This window comes from Alligator sinensis, unplaced genomic scaffold, assembly GCF_000455745.1.
Source record: "Alligator sinensis unplaced genomic scaffold, ASM45574v1 scaffold1782_1, whole genome shotgun sequence".
Lineage (NCBI taxonomy): Eukaryota > Metazoa > Chordata > Crocodylia > Alligatoridae > Alligator > Alligator sinensis.
This window is the reverse complement of record NW_005842767.1, coordinates 701,501-723,728: the sequence shown is the minus strand read 5'-3', so window position 1 is coordinate 723,728 and position 22,228 is coordinate 701,501. Positions and strand designations below refer to the sequence as shown.

Below are 22,228 nucleotides of genomic sequence, written 5' to 3'. Positions count from 1 at the left end.
AGAGTCAGAGCTGTTAAAAAAAAACTCTGGTCATCATCGCCATAGGCAAACCAGCACATTACAGCAAGTTAAAAGGGACAGAGGCTTACTTCATGGTGAGCGCATCAACATGTGCCTCTTTTAAGTGCGCTTAGCCTTAAATCGCCATTCGAAAGGTGCATTAAGGGTGTGAGACACCTTAAAAATGGCAATTTTAGGCTACGTGAGCCTAAATTTGATACCTGCATAAAGCATGAGGTAGCAACTTTTAAGATGCTGGCATAAAGCAGGTATCAAATTTAGGTGCGAATAGCTAAGTTGCACTAGCGCATGCGTAGACATGCTAATGTGCATTAACGCGGTGTGTGTCAGTAGATACACACAGAGTTAATGGGCATTAGTGCATCTGCACGTGCACTAATGCAACGTAGCTATTTGCGCCTAAATTTAATGCGCCATAATGCGCATTAGTGTATCCACGTGTAGACGCGTGCCTAAATCACCTTAATGTGCCTTAAACAAAGGTGCGTTAAGTTTAGATGTGCGTAAATACACATGTAGACATGTTGGCTGGTTCTTACCCCACGGTAAGTGAAAGCTAAACCGTGGCGGATTAGCTTGGTTTCACCAAGGCGTAAAGCCATCTTGCTTCAGTTTCTACGGTGAGCTTGAGCACACGGAGAGGTACCAGAGATGCTCCTGCCCCATTTGAACTCCTTCTGCAGGTTTTTAGGTCAGGACTTTTTAATCCCATGTCCTCTCTTATCTTTAGATGGCCCCTATGAGGAGGGGAGGCCGTGGCTGCTGCATGGGTGGCATTCGGTGTCGGCTTTGCCCAGCAGTGCGTCAGTGTTGCTTCCCAAGGACACGGATGACTTGAGCAGATTAGGTTCACTGCTGTCAATGCCAAGGCCGCGCCACCCCGCGGCGTTCGACCCATCGCGTGGGCACTCTGAGTCCTGCAGGGTTTTGCCAGCAGTGCAAGAACCCCGGTGAGGCAGCGCTATTGGAAAATGGTCTCTGCAAATGCCTATTATCACGGCCCCCCTCTCCATCACAGGCCTCTCCAGCAGGGACGTGGAGCCTGGGCTGTCGACATGCATGAGGTAGCAACTTTTAAGATGCTGGCTGAAGTCTAAACACATGCTAAAAACCCGATATGTTCTGTCCCAGTGCCTCAGCAATAAAGCTGCTTTGCGGACCCCCCCCTCTCCCCGCTGCAGAGGATTATTCTCTCAGCAGGGCCTCTTAATTCACTCCAGAGAGGCATATATGTTTAAAGCTGCAAAAAGTGAATGTGAAGCAGAGCCTGGGAGATTTAGTGGGGAGGGGGGAGGTTGTTTTTGCTGGGGGTATTTTTTAAAATTTTAATAGATGCTGTGAGGCTACTCTACATGCTAAGTGGCTTTTCTTCTGGTGATTAGCCAGCCCCCCCAAGCTGGAAGAGGTAAAGAGGGGATGGAAGGAGGGGGAAAAAGGGTGGGGAAAGACAATGCTTATGGGAGGCAGGGAAGGGAGGAAGAGGCTTGGAGGAGGCATCTGGGATGCCTCAATCAGGGACAATGTGGCCTTGAGAAAGGTTTGGGATAGTTCCTGAGGTCCCTTCCAGCTCCATAATACTAGGAAAGCCCTGGAAAGCTGGCTGGGCTGGATGGGTGCATGATGGCTTTCTCCCTGGCAGGGCTGAGAGGAAGGCAGGCTGTGCCCACCCAGGGGACTGTCTGTCCTGAACTCAGCAGCAGGTAAACCATCCCAGTGTCAACCCCGCTGCAGGTTTTGCAGGCAGCTGCCATGAAAAGTGCATCGGCAGAGCTGCAAGACTAGGGCCAGGACGTGTCAGAGGCTGGGTGCTTATTGCTTGCCCGGCCGCAGCAGGGAGGAACATAGCAATGTGATGCATGGCACAGATGGGCAGAAAAAGCCCTTTCCCCAGAGTCCCTGTATGTCTTGAGCCTTTACACACTGGCCTGGCAGAACTGGCCCCCGTTGCACAGACATGAGGATTTGGGGCTCCTACCATACACCCCCTGACTGCACGGCCCCTGTTAGAGGTGCCCCCAAGAGGTAGGACTCTGCCTTCGCTCCCTGATCCCAGACGAGCTTGCAGCACTAGTGATTAGAGGACAAGCAATCACTTGCCTTGCAACATAAGGGCATTCGATTCAATCTGGAAATCATCCAGGGTCAAGAGATGGAAACCCTGACCCATTGAAGGCCACGGGGGTTTATTGGTGGCTTCCAGCGGAGCTGGTTAAGGCTCGTTAAGTGCAATTAGCTGCTAGATGGTGCAGAACGGGTCCAGCTCTTGGAACGGCGCTCACACTTTCAGTCGAGATGGTCCTCAGTGGCCCAAACAGCGCCGATTGCTCACAACCCGTTGCCAGTTCTGGACCTGGCTCACGTGCCCCCCCGCCCTCCAGCAGGGATGCGATTTTGTTTCCTAGCTATATGCGTGGTTAGACAATACAGTGCCCTGCAAAGGTACCCAGCCTATCTTAGGTACTGGAAGCAGTATCAGTGCTTCTCAGCACGGGAGGAGTGCCATGCTAACGCCGCTACCCTGCTGCTGGGACCGGAGCTGGCTGGGGTATCTCTTGTCGCATTGCTTTTGTACAAGACAGTGCTCTCACCAGGGCCCTATTGGGATAGTATCTGAGCGCTTCCCAGCAGCCCTTGGCAGCCGTCTTGTAGCTGCGGGAAGATAAGTGAGTTACCCACGAGCACTTGGAAAACCTGTGACAGAGCCAGGAGTTGCTTCCAGACCTTGCAGTACCCAGGCTACTGCCAGCATTAGTCGACCATCCCCTTGTCTCTTATTTAATTTGCAGCCATCCCTTGGACGTGCCGCTATAATGCTGCCGCTCGTCCCCTCACCCCCTCGGCATTACCCTCGTCCTCGTGGAAGGAGGGGGCTCCTGCTAGATTGGGAGATAGCAATGGGCCCCTTAGAAAGAGAGCTGCGATTTCTGAGGCCTTTTCAGAATGGAAAGGCCTATCTCCAAAGCCTCCAGTTAATGACATCCTTTGGTCTGGCCCTGGCAGGCTGGGAGGAAATGAATCATTCCTCATTGTGCTGCAGCTGCCAGCGAGATCCGTGCTGCGGGCCCCCAGCCAGTGGCGAGGCTGGAGGGCACGTGAGGAGATGGAAGTTTTGAAGCATCGTTCTCCAACAAACGCTAATTGGCCATGCTTTCCAGGACGGGGACACTTCCAAAGGCCCAAGCACCGGCTCGTACCTGCTGCAAGGCTCAGGCGTGGACAGCGTGTGCTACACAAGCCCATCAGGACAAGCGCTTAACACGGTGACAAGCAACCTGTTGAGCGCTATCATTGCCAGCGACGCGATTACTGATTATCCCTGTGTAGCACAACCACAACCCCTACCCCGTGACTACACATTGCAAATAGCACACGGCTGAAACGTGGGTCATCCCACCCCTCTGCTTCCCCAGCACCACGGTCAACCATCCTTTCCAGGGCTGCAATCTCCGATTTGGAGACCGCCGCCGGGGCCACATTATACCCAGCGCAGAACGTCCCTCCCTCCTGAAGCAAGAGAAAGGCACCGAGCGGGTTTGTGGCCACCAGCCTCTGCACCGAATCCCTCCCTTTACATCGCACACGCACAACGCCGGGTTGAAAGGACGCTCCTGAGGTTGCAAAGTTAGGAAGTGCCGCAATTAAGGCCGCAGTTAATTCGCCCCCTTGCGCTCAGGCATTCAGTGGCGGGCTTTAATTACACAATCACAGGGTATTTTTTCCGCGGGACCCCTGCCTCATTCGGTGCACAGACTGAATGGCGCTTGCTTAATGAGCAGCTCTTCAGCCGTTCTGTTTTCTTGTCGCTGTTCAGCGTGTGGCCCCAGGCTTTACATCCTGCGTGATGCACAGAACTGCGCTCTGAAAGCAGGCTGATGAATGTTATTGGGCTTTTCAGCGAGCCTCATCACTGTCGAGGCTGAATGCTTGATAAACAGCCCGTCCTGGACTCCGTCCTTCTCGAGCCCAGTCTCCTGGCCCAACCGGTCCCAGGCCCCTCTTCGCTCCAACTCCCAGCTCCTCTGCCCCTCTCACCTTCATTTGACTTGTAGCAGCCAGGAGCGGTCAAAGCAGGGAAAGAAAACCCTTTGGGGAACTGAGGCTTCTTACCAAGCATGTGCAAAATGCAATATTTAAAGGCATTTATATGCAATATTTAAAATGCAATATTTAAAGGCATTTTATATGTGTATGCAATATTTAAAATGCAATATTTAAAGGCATTTTATATGTGTATGCAATATTTAAAATGCAATATTTAAAGGCATTTAAAGGCAAAACAGTCACATTCAGGCAGATTGTCATGGGAAAAACCAAACATTCATGACTAGAGAGCTGCCCCCCAGCCAATTCCAAGTTCCTCCTCTGACCGATGGTCCTAGCTTTTCTCCAGGTCAAGAGATGATTTACCATAGGCAAAACAGCAGCTAGTTCCCTCGCTTCAGCTTGGGAAACGAAAGAACTGTTGTGGAGCTAATTTAAAAAAAATCAAAAAAAAAATCACCGGCCCGAGGCAGATTCCTGACGTGCAACGTTTCAACACGGCTGATTAAAGCTTAGCAAAATTATAAGCAGCTGAAAAGGGTCCTTGCAATGGGTAGTGTCGGGCATACCTAATAACAGCCCCGTGGGTCACAGATCTTATACCAATGTGGTGCCCAGGACATCGATCCACGGGAGGGGAGGGGAAGGGGAGTAGCAGCCGGTCAGTAGCTGTGCCCCCTCTGCAGAGATGGCACCGTGGGAAGGGGCTTGGACAGGAGACTTCATATGCCTCTGGACAGGTGGGCAGTGGAGCTCATAGCTGAGCTGGGACCTGGCTTGCATGTGGTTGCAAGATCCCTCTGGGCTCATGTTGACCTGTGAGACTTCGGTGGCAGGTGCCCTCTGCGTCCTGGCAGCGCAGGTGGCAATGAACCCACAACCGTGGGCAACACACAGGGTATCTCATGGGGAACTAGGATTCAACCCCAAATCCTTCAGCTCCAGACAACACCAGCGCCAGCTGACGAGCCCAGTCTAGCAGGTCCCTCGGCCTCCCTGTGGAGCCCGCCACTAGCATGCACCATCATTTGCTCACACACACAAGGCCATGACCTTACATTACAAGAGGATGGAGGGGGGCAATGCAAAGTGACAGGCACTGGCTAGCACAGCTGTAGTCTTCAGCAGACAGACTGGCAGGGGTGGCCATGCAGGTGGGGAGCTGCCGGGTAAAAGGGTCACAGCTCACATGCCTCCCGTCGCCTTCTCTGCAAGCAAAAAGGCGTGAGGCAGCTGGAGCCGATGGCGCTGTCTGTCCGGTTGTTCCCTCCTCCTTTATATAACTTTATTATTAATTGAAGTGCTCTGGGATACGGATGAACTTTCCCTGCTCTGCATTTATTATGGCTCCATCTACCTTAACGGGAATTTCAGGTGCCCCAGGGACGTTGGCTTGGAAATCTTTACTGCTTGGTTTGATAGGAGTGGCTGCAGTGCCCTGCGATGACCGATCGCCTTCCCGACTCTCCCTCCAGCCAGGCATTTTTGAATTGCTGGAAATCATCTCATGCCGGAGCCAGAGACAGGGGCTTTCATCTGGACCTGGCCGTGAAGGTGTAGCCTGCCCATTGCCAATGGTGGGGCTAGGCCTGAGCGCCAGGCAGCTTCCAATCCCTGTTACACTGATTTCAATCCAGACTTGCGTCATGGAAACCCTCTCAACCCAGAAGAGTTGGCCAAACGTATGGAGATCAAATGCTAAATATAGGGAGGGGGAGATATACCCCAGGGTTTGGAGGGTGGGGGTGCAGAAAACCTCAGACCAAGACCATGTGTGTTCACTATCTAATTCTTGGGACTTTATGACCCGTGACTTACCCTGCAATCATGGGATAAGTCCCAGGACATTGGGTCCCTGAAACCCTGTGCCAAGCTGGTGCCATCACAGTATCGTGCACTATACCCACAACCTCTAGGTAATTAGGACTAATTAATCCTTCCCAGGGGAAACCCAGGGGAGACCGGGATAGGTCCTGGGTCTTGTTTGCTGCTGCTGCTGCTGCTATCTCCTCATTCAAATGGAGATAGCATTCCCAATAATAAGCATAACCTCTGCCCACACGCCCCTATTAAGGAGCTCTTTTTTTCAGCTGTTGCTTCCCTTCTCCATGAAGGTCAGTCACGGCCCCTGAATCTCCGCACACGGATGAAATTAATAAAGAGCTGTGCCAGACACAGGGCTGTGCTTAATTACTACACACGCTTCCCTGCAGACAATCCCAGCCCATCTCCTCTATGCTTCCAGCATGAGCTCCCTTTGTCATTTCTGCAGAGAAGGTTAACTATCAGGGCTGTGTAGCCTTAATTTGTACAAGCAAAGCAGCCTAATTTGAAGCAACCCGGGAGACAGCAATGGGAAAGGCGTGTGCTCCAAGTAGTAGCAGCCGGTAAGGGCGGGGGCTGGAGGCACCTGGTGCGGTGAAAGCCATCTTTGAATTTCTGCTCTATCGAGGATGAAATGGAGGTGGCCAGAGCTGAGTTAAGCAGGCCGGATGCTCAGGTGCTCAATGGTTGCATGGAGGTAGAAAGCTCCAGGGGAGGTTGTTTCACAGACGAACATCACGGACACCACCCACAGCTAGATGGTGTTGCAAGGAGAGCTTGGCATGCAATGCTTTCAGCTGCACCTCTGCAGAGCTGAGACTCAAATGGAGGGAAGTGTAGTCTACCGAAGTTGAGGACCAATGGTAGGCGAAACAACTGAGGTCAAAACCAAGGTGGCTGAAGTGGATGGGAAAACCGTCCCTATCACCTATCCCTGCGCTCAGTTTCTCTAGTAGAAACACATTCCCTGAATGCAGATTTCCTTGCATTTTTTGTGTCATTGATTTATTTTGCCTCCAGTGTATGAAGGAAAGGCAACCAAACTGCTTGGAGTCTGGGAGTGAAAAGCCATTTTTTGATTAGCGGCGCTAGAAAGAGAAAGACACAGCGTTTCTACGTGGAGGCAAGTGAGCCTTTTGTATCATCATTTCAAGTCTGCTGTAAGGCTTCCAATGGCTAGGTCTCCCTCACCGTGGGAAGCAGGATTTCAATGTGGATATGCAGACTGGAGCTAGGTTTAATTTACCACCAACAGCAGGAAAGATACAGTGGTTTTACAGCTCCTGGCTGCAGCACAGGTGTCCCCAAAGAAGCTGTGGTGCAGCAAAATGGTCTAGGCCTTAACAAGGCTGTTGTAAACTGGCTGGTGTGTACATGGCATGTGTTGGGACTAGCTACGACCATCTGGGGTGAGGCAAGTGGCAGGGACCTACCTCTCAGTGTGCTATTGGTCTCCCCTTGGGACTGACTCTGCAAACACTTTTATGCGTTTGTGCAATGATCAGCTCTCTGGGCAACAAAGCCCCATAGGAGGTGTTGCGGCCACACGCCCTCGATGGATCAGGCACAGAATGGGCGTTATAAGGGCCTGGGCATGAGAACAAGTTCCTTGGAGGTATAAAGGGGTGGGGATTTACCACGTGTCACCTAGTCTGTGGTAACTGCTTGTATGCACACTCCTACCTTGTGGCAAATGCAGGGTAACCCATGGGAGTTTACCTTTCAATAAAAGAGGGCTAAGCTACTCTGGGCTAGCTTTCATAACCCCCCATTTCCTTTAGTAGGTCAGCGGCTTTATTTTTCTCTCTCCTACCCACACTATCTATCCCAGAAGTGCCCCCTGCCCCTTCTTTACCCTTTGGAGCCTAATCACTGCTTCCTGCAGTCCCATCACGGCGTCTGATGAAGCTGCTGCTTATGAAAGCTTATGCATCTCTGATTTAGTTAGCCTATAGGGTGCATCTTTACTCTGCCTCCTGCCTGACTTCAGACTAACATGGCTAACTGCCTCTCTCCAGCCTTCCTTTGCCATGGGGTAAAGCAGGAAGCAGCTGACACACAGTCAATTCCTTCCTGCCTCCTCTCCTGTCATGGTGACATGCATCGAGTAGCGGGTGGCAGCCCCACCCCTGTGATTGCTCTAGGAAGGATTGAACAACAGGAAGTTACAATTAATGCGATGCAAGAGAAGAGAGGTAAAGCAATGATCTACCTCTGATGGTTTCTTAGCGTCATATATTGTGAGATAGTGGGTGCATCTACACGTGCATTTACTCCAGCTTAAATTTACTGTGCAGTAAGTGGAAATAGTCTGGCATCTACACATGCAGGCATTAAAGCACATTAACGCTGTGTGTGGACTGACTTGGGATTAGTGAGTCCCAAGTCAGTCCACACGCACAGTGTTACTGTGCAGTAAGGTGTCTACACGTGCGTTACTGCGCAGTAACTAATTGGGCGTAAATCTGATACCTGCATGATGCAGGTATCAAAGTTACACTCAAGACACCGTATTCACTGTGCAGTAAGGGTGTGCATGTGTAGACGCACACCCTTACTGAGCAGTTATTTTGGTTACTGCGCAGTAAATGTGCATGTGCAGATGTGCCTAGTGGGCTCGTGAAATAAACTGTACATGTTGACAAACAGGGATTAGCTTGGGAAAGAAAGGATTGCTAATGCTATCAAGTTCCTCTCACAATCCTGGGCCTACCCCCCAACACACTGAGGCTCAATGCCATTCGACACGCGACTTCTTGCCTGCTTTGATTAGGAGCAAAACGGAGCAATGCTGACTTTTAAACCAGCACTGGTAGGCTTCAGAGTCAACACACCCACTGAGTTAACAAAGGAGATAAATTCTCATTGGTCTCCAAGCTATATTTACAGGCTCTCTTCAGATTCAAGCAGGGAATATCATTTAATGCCAGAGTTGTTCCTTCCATTTTATTGGTAGGATACTTGTTCCCCTCCTCACCCCACCAAGGCCAGATGGTAGCAGATAGAGTCCAGCCACTCGTGACACCCATGACAAAGGAAACCATGGCGTCTTTGCTGCTAGAGGAGCCATGTTATAACAAGAAGCATCTCACCCACCTCTCCTTCCCAGCAGCTTGGCTGGCTGAAGCTGTATCTTGTCACTCGTGGTGAATGATCCTTCTGATAAACCTCAGAGGGACTCTCCTAAGCCATGTGAGTCATTATCCATGGTAATTCTCAATTAAACCTCCTGGACATGACAGACCTCCACTGGAGCCACTGCCAAAGTCTATAAAGCCCGTGTTTGGCACCTTGCGCACTCACTGAAGTGCCAGCTTCAGTCCTTGCACTCCTGGTGACCTGACACCTCTGAACAAGTGGCAAAAGCAATCAGAGTCATCGGCGAGCAAGGGGGCTGGGCTCAAGGGAAGCCGGCCAGGGAGGCAGGAGCTAGGAGACGCAAGCCCAGCTTCAGCGCAGCCACTAGGGGCCTTTGTACATGCCACGATTTTTCCCATTTACTCTGCCGCAACTGCATTTGTGTTTGCACGAGCGGGATTTCCTGCTGCTTCCAAAGTCTTTTCAGTGTGTTAAACTAACGCTGCTCAGACATGTTTTATTTTGCATTGCTGCTGCTTACACCACTGTATTTATGGATTTGTGTCGTGCAGTTAGCAGTTGAGACACTCACCCAGGCTATGGCGACAGATTCGAGCCACTACTCAGCCTGACTTGAGCTGAGATTTAAAGCAGGACATCTGAGAGCTCTGCTGAGTGCCCCATCCCCTAAGCCACAGGGTGTTCAGGGGAAGAGGTTGGGGGGTCTTTGACAAGTGTTCTTCTGTGAAAATTTTCATGGTTCAAGGTAGATTGGAAATACAGTTTGAGAATGCAGATGTCTGCATTCCCTTGGTCCCAGCCCTGGCTCCTCTTGGGAGCGCTGCTGCACTTCTCTGCGCCTCAGTTTCTCTGTCAGTAAAATTGGGATGCTGCCCTGGCTCTCTAAAGCACTTGCCGATGGATGGGTTGAAGCATGTGAGGGAAACACTAAACGCTCCCGCTTGAACTTCTTTTCTAAATCTGCACTTGTCTCCCCTCCTCCCACCCCATGCATGCTCCTGCCTTTCTCTGCCACCAGCATTTCCCCACCCAAGGGGACCCGAGTTGAAGGCAGGTTGCCCAGGATGGCATTTGGGAGTGAAGACCTTCATTCCAGCTGCTGGCTCCATTTGTGTTCATTTGCTATCCTGTCTCCTGCTGCATCTGTTGCTGCAACCACCAGCTCTTGGCAGGAGAGCGTGGAAGCCTCTGCATGAACGACCCCCCTCAAAAACCATATTATAACTGCAAGAGCACCTTTGTTCTTGGTGCCCTGTGGAGATGAGGGAGCTTTCACCAGGGAGATGCTGACAAGGGCAAAGCAGCAAAAGTCACTGCATTTCCTGAGGTCCCTGGGGCTTGTCATACGCAGAGCTGAGCATCACAGAGCCTGTGGGCAGCAACGGGAGTGCTGGAAGGAGCGAGAAGGGCATGGGGGGTGTGGGGACACAGTTGGAGCGGTGAGGTGCAAAAACCCCCTCAATGCTCTCCCATGAGAAGCTACGACACCCGAGGAAGGCTGGGCTTGGGGGCAAGGCCTGGCACTTGGGATCTTTGCCACAGACTCCTGCATGACCTTGGGCGAGTCGCTTACATTTCTGTGTGCCATTATCCTCCATGTGCAAATTGGAGATGACAGTCCTTCCCTGCTCTGGGTTGACTGTCTCCTCCGGGGTTTTATTACGTGTTGGCCCCGGCACAAAGGGGGCTCCTGATCTCAGCTAACGTCTTTGGTGCTAGTGATATAGATGTTAATAATAATGTCACTTCACTCTGGCTAGGTTGGGATGCTGGAGACTATAACGTCCTACTCACTGGAGAAGATGAAATTGGAAACAACGTGGAGGTGGCCGTCAACTTTAAATCCTAATGAGAAAGGATCGTTTACTGGCAAGGGCAGCAGAAAGAGGGAGAGAGTCAGAGAGTCAGGACTTTTAGGTCCTCCCTGGGACTCCTCACATTACCTTAAGCCAGCTGCATTCCTTTTCGGTGCCTCAATTTCCTCTTTGGTAACAAGGGGATCATTATGCAGACCACCCTCCTTCAGGGAGGTGATGAGACTTAATTCACTGGCATGTTTGTAAAGCGCTCTCTTCTCCGTGGGAGGAAGGGGCCCTGGGAGAGCAGAGAGATCTGTTAGCGGGGTGTTCTGCCATCTCCGCAGGCACACCGGGAACTGCAGAGTGATTAAAAGCTAATGACTGGTGTATCAGCCGGCTGGAGCGGGGCAGGGGGCTGGATTCATTAGGCACTGGGGGCATGATTACTTTAATGTTATGAGTGCCAGGAACAGGCTGCCAGATATTATGGCAGGGCCTTTCTCCATGCGTCGCTCACTCTGGGGGTTATATTTTAGGCTCCCTGCTCACACATCCTTGCTGCTTTTAAGGCCAATTTATAAGTCCAACTGTTTCCTAGGAGCATGGCGTCTCACAGGATGGTCTGACCGTCTTCGTGGTGATAAAAGAAGCCGAATGCAGCCGGCAACTGCCTTTTCCCTTCTCTAGAGGTTTTTTTTAAATAGTTTATGCTGAGCGACTGGCCTGCTCCTGAGTTTAGGGTGGAGGGTTAAACTTTTGGCGCTTTGCCTCCCTGCGCTGTGGTGTCCGTGTGCTCAGCACCCCTAGGGAGACCTTCCTCTGGGCTGGAGAGGACTCGGGGCCTTGAAGAGAGCTTTTGACTTGGATGCAGGAGCCACTTTGCATCTGGCTGTTTATTCAGCACTCAGGGCATCTGGATGGAGTGGAGCCCTCGCTTGGCTCGAACAGGTTGGGCATCTATGCACCAGGACAAAGGGCTGGCCAGGCTTTTCTCCCACAGCTTGGCTATTCCTACAGGCTTTACTCCCACAGCTTTCCCCTGGTCGACCTCTTCTCAGGGGTATAGAGAGCTCATTCAGCACCCGGGGCAGGTGGGGCTGTGCGGGGTGGTATTCTGACTGCTGTCGAGTGCAACAAGGAGGAAGGGAGGTGCGGGGAATAGAAATCTTGCTTGCCCCGGCACTCTGCATAGGGCAGGCAGCTGCTCTTGGGAGTGGGGCTGCTCCTCGGGCACAAGTCGGGAGAAATCATGGCCTCTCCAAGAAGAAGCTGGTCCCCGAAACTGGTATGACTTGGCAGAGAGGAGTCCTGGCTTCACACAGTGCCTGCCAGGACCAGAGTCCAGCCTTGCTTACGTGATGTGGAAACACACTCTTGCAAAGGCTGAATTTGGCCCATAAGAGCAGGGCAGCTGGCTCAGACTATTGCCCCCTTGACTCCCGGGGTGCTTGCACGCATGATGATGGGGCCATGTACACGTGACAAACGGTGACAAGAAACCGTCATTTGTCTAATGTCATGGCGTCACCATGTACACATGCATGATTTGTTTTTGTGTAAAAATGTCTTTGAGTGTGGCAACTTCGACCACCTCTGATGTATTTTAGTTTGATCGGGGCAACTTGTCCCATTGCGGATAAAAAAATCATGCATGCACACGTGTCCCTTTGGTGTCTTGTCTCCAACATCTGATGCCCAGAGGTAGAGCAAACCTTTTCAGCTAAGAGTGCAGTACTGTATACAGAGACAGACCGGCGCTGCAGCCAGACACTCTCTATCGAAGGCCCTCTTGGTGGGACTTCCCACCCCGATAGCACTAGGAATTCCTTGCATGACCCTGTTGCTCTTTGCCTGCTTTCCTGCAGTTTTCATTGTTTAAATGCTCTCTGTATCTATACAAAGCATCCTGGCGTGAAGGATTCGATCTGGGGAAGCCAGTCAATACCGGCCGGCGATTAGGCTCTTTGAAAGGCACAGAGAGCCAACAGTGGAGAAGCCGTTTGAGGCACTTTTCTGCAGCTAATCCAGTATGAATTGTGCTTCCTCTTTGTGGAGGCCTTCCCAAGAGCAACCTGTCTGAAATGACGGCACCGTGCACCGTTGGACTGGAAGGCTGCGACAGGCCCTGGCTAAGCTATAAGGAGTTGTATTTCAAGGCCAGAAACTCACTGGATACCAGGAGGTTAAATGACTGACCTAGGGGCATGCAGGGAGTCAGAGGCAAAACTTTTGCTGGTAGTGCCCCTGCTCTAAAGGGGACAGGAGGACCGAGCACGGGACCAGAAGGATGTTGCCAGTTATCAGTGAGGTCTGCAGAGATGGGCTAGGACAGGGCACTTGATTGGGGGCTGGGAGACTGGATGAGTAGCATGCAGCAAGAGATGGAGATGGGGATGGAGATGGAGCATGCAGCAAGAGATGGAGATGGGGATGGAGATGTTATGGGGGTGCCCCAGGTCCAAAGCAACAGGTGGTGAAGACTGCACAGCACTGGAGAGACTGCTGGTCCTGCCCATCAGAAACTGGGGCCCAGTCTGGCAGCGGGAGGCATGGCAGAGCAGGTGGGGAGAAGAGGCAGAGTAGGGCAGGAACAGCAAGGCTGGCTGAAGGTCAGGCCGCATGCAATCAGCCTCTGCTGCTAGCTGGGTGTTCACTCTGATATAAACTTCCCTAGTTTCTTCTGTGAATGCAGGACAAAAGGTGCCCGCCAACGGATTGGCCGTGGTAGGCGATCTGCAGGATAATCTATCTTCCCCTCTGTTGCTGCAATCCTGTTAACTGTGTCCTTAAACCTTGGTAGAGTGAACACGTACCTGCTCAGTCAAGCAAGCATTGCCCTACATCCACCGGAAAGTGTGCAGACAACTGCTTGTCCTCCGTGGGCTCTCGGCTCAGCAGCACCCATGGTCATGGGGAGACCGCACGATTTGCAAGGGAAGGCAGCACCAAGCTGCAGCTTTGAGGTCAAACTGTCCAGGGCTTTGGAGAGTCTGGAACAACAGCCCCCAGCTTGAAGGGGCAGCAGCCCCGGAGGCAGGGTTGGGCAGAATAAATGAATCCAAACCTCTGTGGGAAACTCCAGACCAAGATCTCGATCCCAGCTATGCAAGCGGTTGCTCTCGCTGTCGTGGTCAAAGGTCTGCCTGGGTCTAAGTGCCTTGCCAGGCTGCATGGGTTGAACGCACCATTTTCCGCAGTAAAATCCTTACTCTGCAAGGACCTCAGCTTTGCAAATGGCCTGGCCCTCAATACCTCTGACAGCCCAGACTTTTGGGCAAGTTCCCACCTAGAACCTATTTTTGCAGCCACTTTATCCCTCTATAATGGGATGAAGCAAAGTCCCCCAGTCCACACACCCCAAACCCATTTGGGGCTGGTCTCTGGTGCCTGCTCCCGTACCAGTCGTTACCTGCCAGGACAAGCCCATTCCTATGTGCAGAACATCCAGCAGTATCCATGGCAACTTGCAGGTGAACTCACAACTTCTTGACACACAAGGTAATTATTTGTTCTTTTTCTCTCATTATATAGTAGCGATCCCTGGTCAAATTCCTCCAGCCACTCATTAATGGTCAGGAAATGCCTTTTCCCTATTGGTCATTATTATTTAATGAGAGACATATGTAGGTGCTTCAGTGTCCCCAGAGCTTATTTAAGACACAATGAGAAAGCTTGCAATTAAAGCCACTTTTTTTGTGCAAAAATCTAGTTGGTCTAATAAAAGATATCACCTCTACCACGAGTCCTGATTTCTTTTTCCTCTAGACCAATACAGCTACAGCCTAGATACAGGAAACACACAGGCAGGGAACTACACAACACAAAGTGTTGTGGGCAAAGCTGTGCCACTGATGAAAGTCAACTGAACCATCCCCGAAGGCTGATAGCAATGGGGTTTCTGCATCTCTCTTGCCTTTAACCAGTCCAAAGAGAACAAGACTTCAGTTTGGGATGCATGCTGAATGAGAAGAGGGACCTTTCTCTCCTCTTGGCCCTGACTTGGTTACCCACCCAGCACCTAACACAGGAAAAGTCTGGGCTGCCAAACTGCCTTGCTCCTGGCATCTCACTTCCCCTCTGCTTCCTCGCCCTGCTTTTCTCAGTCTTGTCGATTTATGCTACCAACTTTCCAGGGTGGGTATCTGTAGCTTCCTTCATGACCAGGCCTTGATTTGGGCTGGGGCTGCTGAATAGCTCATGGACCCACATCATGGACTCTGAAGCAGGAGGGCATGTGAGCTGGGCAGAAGGGCAGCAGCTCAGCACGGCGCTGGACTGAGATGATGGACCGGGGTGGGACCTTCCCAGCTCACAGGTGCCCAAGGACTTCATGCACCAGGCGGCATCTCCAGGGCACAGGAGATCTCCCAGGCTCACAACTGCACAGAGGCTGCAGGTGCAGAAGGGACAGCATCTGCAGAAACCTGCCATTAGACGGGGTGGGGAGGAGGAAATCCCTTTGCACAGCCCCCTGCATGGACTTTCCCTTTCTGCCCACTGTCCTTTTTACCTCCCTGACGGTGAGGATATGCGGTCTGCCTGCTCAGAGCAACATTACGGCCATCTCAAGGAAGAGCCAGGGACCACGCAGTCCAGCCCTGCCTGAGGCCAACACAGCAGCTCCCTTGATGGTCCCCATGCTGGCAGCTCTCAATTTCTCAGTGGTGAGCAGCTCCCTAAATAAAACTACCGCCAGTGTTTTCCATGCCTGCCCCTGGAACAGCCCTGGGAGTTTATCCATGATCCCTTCACTGACATATCCAGAGCACCTGTCCTCTTAGCCACAGCGGCAAAGCAGGACGTATCTGGCTACCTCGGCACCAAGGTAGTTAAACCATTTCAGACACGATAGGAAAGCTGAGCCGGCTCTCCGCCAGGACCCGACCAAGGGCTTTCAGAGCAGAAATGACTCCTCTCCCACCCGTCACACCCAGTAAAAGAAGAGGAGGTGCACTTACACATCACATTGAGGAATATGTTGCCGGATGCCAGGACCACCTTCTCCCGGGTAGCTCTGTCATAAATGCCCACGTGACACTCGTACGGGCCATTGTCTGAGATCCGAACCTCTGGGAGCCTGGAGGGGAGCAAGGAGAGAGGAAACGTTATTGCAACCTGAGTGGTATCTTCTGCAGGACTGCTCTGCTTTGCAACCCAAATGCACTCTCTCTATGCGAGCCACCGTGTCCACCACAGGAATTTCCCATGAATTGACCACGCCACATTTTGAAAACAGCTGCGACAAAACCCCCAGAAGTTTGTTTTGATAAAATAACAGCATTTTTTCTATATTATATTATATTATTAAAAAGTTGAAACGAAATATTCTATGCATATGCAAATGAAGCATTTCAACGTCCCCAAAATGCATTGAAAACCTTTGTTCAGTGGTTTTCACCCCCTTAAGCCGATGGGCTGCATCTGGCCTTTCCTAGACCTCTACCCCGCAAGCTCTCCGGCAGGGTATGAGACGACAACCCAGCTCCAGAAGTCATGAGCATAACGGTGCAGCACCAAACTCGAGGAAGCAGATGTTTCTCTCTGACCAAGGCAGCGAGTGGTTCTGCCTCCTGAAGCAGTTGGGTTGACGGCCCCTATCATCATTATCTTAATTAGCACTGAAGCAGTTGGGTTGACGGCCCCTATCATCTTTTTCTTAATTAGCCCAGCCACTCTTGGAAGAGTTTCATTCTCTTCTGCCTTTTGCTGGGGAATCTGTCTCAACTCTATCCAGTAGCTGGGAGTTTCACCGGCTGATTACAGGGATGCTTTTAAATCTTTTTCTATACATGCCCCTCCTTGATTTCCTAATATATTCTGTGGCACAAACCCCTCTTTGAGAGCTCGCATGGAAGGTGCCTGGGAAGTGTCCTATCAGTGCATGCAAAGAGCTCAAATGCTGTCTTCCAGGATGCTGATTTGGGGTCCGTTCAGAGATACACCGTGCGTGCAGGGGCAAAGGGCTGCGGCAGCTCCATCGGTTCTGAAGCAGACAAGGGAGTGAGCCTAGCACCGTACAACTACGGGGGGAACTGAAGCCAGAACTGCTGAACAAATCCTGGTCAGGAGGCTATTGATTCCCGGGCCCCTCTGCACCTGATCCTGACAGTCCTCTAATCTCGGATTAAATTGATCCAGTGATTTGGCCTCGGCTCCGGCCCGAGACCGGCAGGCAGGAGGCCCCGAGGAGAAGAAAATGCAAGCGTCCCTTCCTCATCTCAATGCCTCGGAGAGAAGGAGACCAAGAGCAGAGGTTGGCTGAGCGCAAAGCCGGGGACAGGGAGTTGATAGATCTGACCTCCTCCGCTATGGGAGGAGAGAGGGTGGGGTGAAGGCTAAAGAAATGATGCACCGTCGTCTCTAGATTTCAGGAGCACAGAGAGAAGGAGCCTGCAAGAGCCCTGACAAACCTCTAAGCACTTCCTCTTGGGCTTCTTCTGCTCCTGGATCAGATCAGCACCAATGTACACCTCCGTTGGCAGTGGCCGCTTAGGGTGCACGGGGCAGAGTTCATAATAACCCTGCTTAGCCCCCACTAACACATTGCAACTCGCTGTCACTTGCTAGTGGACAAATCATGGAAGGAGGTTTGGGAATCTGTCATTGCCTTAATTAACTGCCCCGTGCCCTTCGCTCAGGCAGCAGAGACACCTGCTCTCTAGATCCAGGGGGTTTCACGGTCACGGTTATTTCCTACATGCACCGAGGCTGCTTCTACCCTTGCAATGATCTCCTGGGCAAGTGGGGAAACTGAGGCATGGGCAGAAAACAAGCATCAACCAGATGACCGTGGGCTTTTATTGCTCCCGGGGTGTGGGTATCAAAGCAGGGCAGGCAGCAAAGCCCTGCTTCAGAGCATCAGAGTCGGTGTCTTCCTATCGGCACTTTCTTTGTTGAACCCAGGACACGACTCTCATTGGCTTCATTTGGACTATTTTTGCCACCTAATCTAAACTCCCTTCAGAGCTGCCTTCCTCCTAAAGTGGATTAAGCAGGCAGGAGAGCATTTTCCCAGGGAATTGAGTGGCATCGATCGGCCAGCTGGTTAGCAGTCAGTATTCAGATAACAGTGGCCTAGGATGGAGATTCTTTTCACCAGCAATGGGACCGGGATCAATAAACTATTAATAACTGCAAAGGTTTAAGAAGAGATCTGTGTAATGCAGTTTAGCAGCTGGAGTTTACCAACACTGACAGCTCCTCAGAAGGGTAAGTAATTGTGTTATTGAAAAGAAAAGTACACGAAAGGCAAGGGCACTGTCAGAGCAGCGATGAGAGCAAACACCGCTCCTGGCGAGGTTAAATGCTCCGCGGCGAGCTCTCACTCGGAGCGCCATGCATCCGCCCGGCCCTGCAGCAACACCCCAGAGACAGGCGCGCGGGACGTCAATCGGTGTCACTGCCGCAGAGAGCGCGTGGACGTGGGTCTGAGTTCGGATCTGCCCAGCCTGCTGCAGAGATTAAAACCAAACGGTGGGGAGTGAACTCTAGTTATTCTAGCTCTTTTCAGAAGTGAGCTGCAAAAATGCACACCCACAGACTCTGCTCCCAAAGGTGCAAAGCAGCTTGGACGTTTGCTGACAATTGCTTTAACACGAGGAACTCCCCAGAGCATCCTGCCTTGATATAGTCCTTGTCTTGGTAGCCTGCTACCCCATCCCATTGCTGTGGTATCTCCCCAGGACAGCGAAAGAGCCTGGCACTGGAGCCTGCTGCGGGCTGCCCCTCTAAACCAGGGGCAGGACCTTTTCCTGGCAGGGCTCAGACTAGACAACACCATCTCGTCGCTATTAAGCACCCACGGTCCTGCGCCAAGACATGGGATTATTCTCCAGAGTCGGGTCTCCTGTCCCTGGCTGCACCCCCTTGTTTTGCATGGGATCTGTGGCACCCCACCAATCCACCCCTTCTTCCCCCTCTCCATGAGCTGCAGCAAGCGCGTGCATCTACCCCGTGGCTTCTCCCAGGTCCCGGGGACGTGAATGAGCAGAGGCAATCGATTTGAATCTGGTTGGTTTCTGTGAATGTATTTAAGCATCGCCAATTAGTCGCGAGGAGGATGTGGAAAGGGGGTGGCCACTGAGAGAGCATGAGCGGGTGAGCAGGACTGCGGAGGAGAGGGAAGGGAATTGGGCTGCGGTAATCACCACTCAGCACACAGAGTCAAGTGTCTTTATATTGCTCCTTTCAGAGGCCACTGAACTTTTCACTGAAGGCCTTCAGAAAACATTAGCGTCCCCCCCCTTCGCCATGCACACAACTCTCCCCCTCTTCTCTCAACTTGCAAGCCGCGATGACAATAAAGCCGCTCGGCGGATGAAATGCATCCCGAGCAACCGATTCAAAACGCAGGCTGTTAAGAAAATCAACCCGAGCCCGTGATGGAAACCAGTGAGAGAAGAAGTGTAAACGGAGCGGCGGCGCCGGAGATTGAAACACTAATGCACTTCGCAAATGGAGCTGAGTCTCCGTAATAGCGCCCGGCTTCCAGAACCAACGGTGTTTTCGATTGACAATTACAGCACTTCAGAGCTAATGTCGTTATAATTAGCAGTGCTATTGCTGCTGTTCCATTACCAACACCTCATTACGCCGATAGCACAGCTCCAATGACCCATTGGAAGCAGATTCTGGCTCTCGCCGGCTTTGCACCAAAGGATTCATTGCACGGCATCGGTCTCTGATGGGCTCGCTCGCGCTCTTTTTTAACGATTCAGGGTTTTTTATTCCTCCCTTTCTCTCCTGCCTCCTGTTCCAGGTGGAGACGGAAGCACTGGCAAAACTTTGCACTGATTTCCGTGCTTCAGCAGCTCTTTCCTCCCTCTCTACCCTCCTAATCTTCCTCTCTCTGTAGGACAGATCCTCAGCTGGTAGAAATAAGTGCAGCTCCCCCAGGTCAATGGAGCTCTGCTACCGGATAGAAAGGCTGCACTGATATCAATAAAGCGATATCGGTTTACACTTGCTATGGATGTCTAGACAGCCGAGCGCATCTCACCGCTTGCTTCTCTTCTCCTTTCCTCTGTTATCCCTGGTCTCCTTCCCACCCTCCATTGCTGCGATGCTTTAAAACACCCCCTTGCAGGCTGGAAACCCTGGGACGAAGTAAGCAGTACGATGCCGTATGAAAAGTTAAAATGTGCCCTGAGCAGTCTCACGGTCATGCTCACTACCATCTCAGCCTGCTCTGGACAGGACTGGGGCCATCTGTGCCCCCCCCGTGACACTGACCCTGGCACTAGGGGCTGCAGCTCTTCAGTCCATCTGTGAGGATATGAAACCCCCAGACCTAGAGCCTGTGCCCTCCCTGCCCCATGGCCAGCACTGCCCAGCCTGGGAGTGCCTGACCCTGGCAGCCCAGGGCACTGGCGGTGGATGGAGGGGGGCATGGGGAGCAGAGCCCAGGAGAGGGAGATGCTTCTGCTATTGCATCCTCAGGGCATGCTGGGTCTCTGCTGCTGGCAGAGGGAGATGTTACCTGAATACATGCTAATTAATGAGATCAGAAGATACTCCACAAAAAATCCTAACTCTGTTACAAGACCACTGCACTTAGAACATGTTTTACTACTTGAATGAACAAACACTTGTGTTTTAAATGCGGTTAACGCACCCTAAGTGCAAAGTGTGACTGGCCCTGACCTTTATGGGAAGGGAAAAGGAACAAATCGTCTCCCCAGTGTATTGCAGATGGTTTGTTACTTGCTTGACCTGTTGGGATCTGCTCCGGGCAGTGCGTGCGTGCATGTGTGTGTGTGTGTGTGTGTGTGTGTGTGTGGGCACCCATGGGTCAATCAATGCATGGCCTTTGCATATATGCCTCTATACATATGTGCATCTTTATCTATATAGCATGCATGTACTTGTATATTGCTCTTGCTATCTCTGCATCTCCAAAATAACAAATCTTTACAGAGATTATAGTCTTAAACTGTGCATCTGCATGGTTTAAGTGTATAGGTTGGCAGGTGTTTAGAAAAGTGAGTGTTGTGTACGCCTCTTTGATGAGTGTATTTCTGTGGATACCGTTGCCTGTGTGTATATACTGCTGGGTGTAGGCGCATGTGTTGTGTACATTGAGCTGTGGGTGGGCATGGCATGTGTGTAGACTATATATATGTGTGGGAACACGGTACGTGCAGTGTACTCCATGGATCTTTGGCCATAAGTGAGTGTATATATAATGCATGCCTGTATTGTCATAGTCACATCATGTCTGTACACATTTGCGTGGCTAACGCAATATCTGTGCAATGTTGAGGATAGGTGCATATCTTGTCATGAATACATGCACATGTACTGCATGTGGATCTGCCGTGTAGATGGTTGTGTACAGGTGGTCCATACATTTTTATGCACAGGCTATATGCCGTGAACGTGCAGTGTATTGTATATGGGTATACGTGAGGCTAATGTGTGTGCTGCTATCCATGGTATATAGCGGGGCGGGTGTCCAAGTGCAGGTTTCTCCCACTCTGCTACTTCATCCTATAGTTGCTAAAGAGCCAGGACACAAGACGCGGGCAATGAATGGGTGGCTCTCCCATAACGCCCCAAGCAGGAGAACAAGAAGGAGACAAAAGGCAGTGCTTGCTTTGAGCTCGCACCCTGCGGAGAAGGAACGAAATGAGCCGCACAGAAAACAACCCGGCCCCTTTGGGAACGTAAGCGAGGGGCCGAGGCCCTGCCTGCTCCTGTCGGCGCAGGTTTTGACAGACCCTCTGCAGACGGCGGGCATTGGAGCGGTGCCGCCACTTACAGAGGAATCCATTAACATCTCTGCAGCTGATAATGGGGTGGACTGGTGGCTGGGGATGAGAAATTGGTTAGGTTTCGACGGTACAACTCTGCATGTTGACACACAATGTGCTTGAGTATGCAACCTCGTATCGGCACAGAGCGCAGAAGAAGGGGTATGGGCTCCCCCATGCACACTAAAACAGGGGGCCTGTGAAAGACAAGGTAGGTGCCTTTTGCCAGAACTGGGGTCAAATAAAACAATGGGAACTAGCTTCTTGGCTACCGAGGTACACCCCTCACCCAGCCTCAAACCAGATAGTGCAGATCCTGAGAACAGCGGGCTTCAGCTTATTAGCATCAAGCCAGCTCAGACCCGTCTAGACGAGCTGTAGTCGCGCCGTCGACTGCAACGCAGACACGACCATCGTTCCAGGCCTCCAGACCCAATTAGCACAACCTCAACGCCCGCACGTCCGGTGCTCGTTTTGGATGTCCCTGCTCCTACACTGGTTCATTGATGCATTTTGCCCCGACACAGGCACACACAGCTCCACTAACTCATGCCTACGTTTGCTGTGCCAGTCTACTGAGAAAATCCTGAGTCTTTCATTTTTAACTACAGCTTGCCAAATGCCTGTGTTTTGGGTTGTTCCTGCTGCGTATATTATACCTGTACAAATCTGTCATCTACCCGGAGACCCAGG

At 51.6% G+C, this 22,228-nt stretch overlaps 1 protein-coding gene across 1 annotated transcript in view; it reads right to left on the bottom strand.

Annotated features, from left to right (window-relative positions):
* IGSF21 (immunoglobin superfamily member 21) overlaps positions 1-22,228 on the bottom strand; it is a gene marked incomplete at its 3' end in the record, with an annotated part of 194,903 nt that overhangs the window by 29,940 nt on the left and 142,735 nt on the right. The window contains exon 4 of the mRNA XM_006034741.3: positions 15,743-15,861. Within this exon, the coding sequence (XP_006034803.3) occupies positions 15,743-15,861 (119 nt within the window). The remainder of the gene's footprint in view (positions 1-15,742; positions 15,862-22,228) is intronic.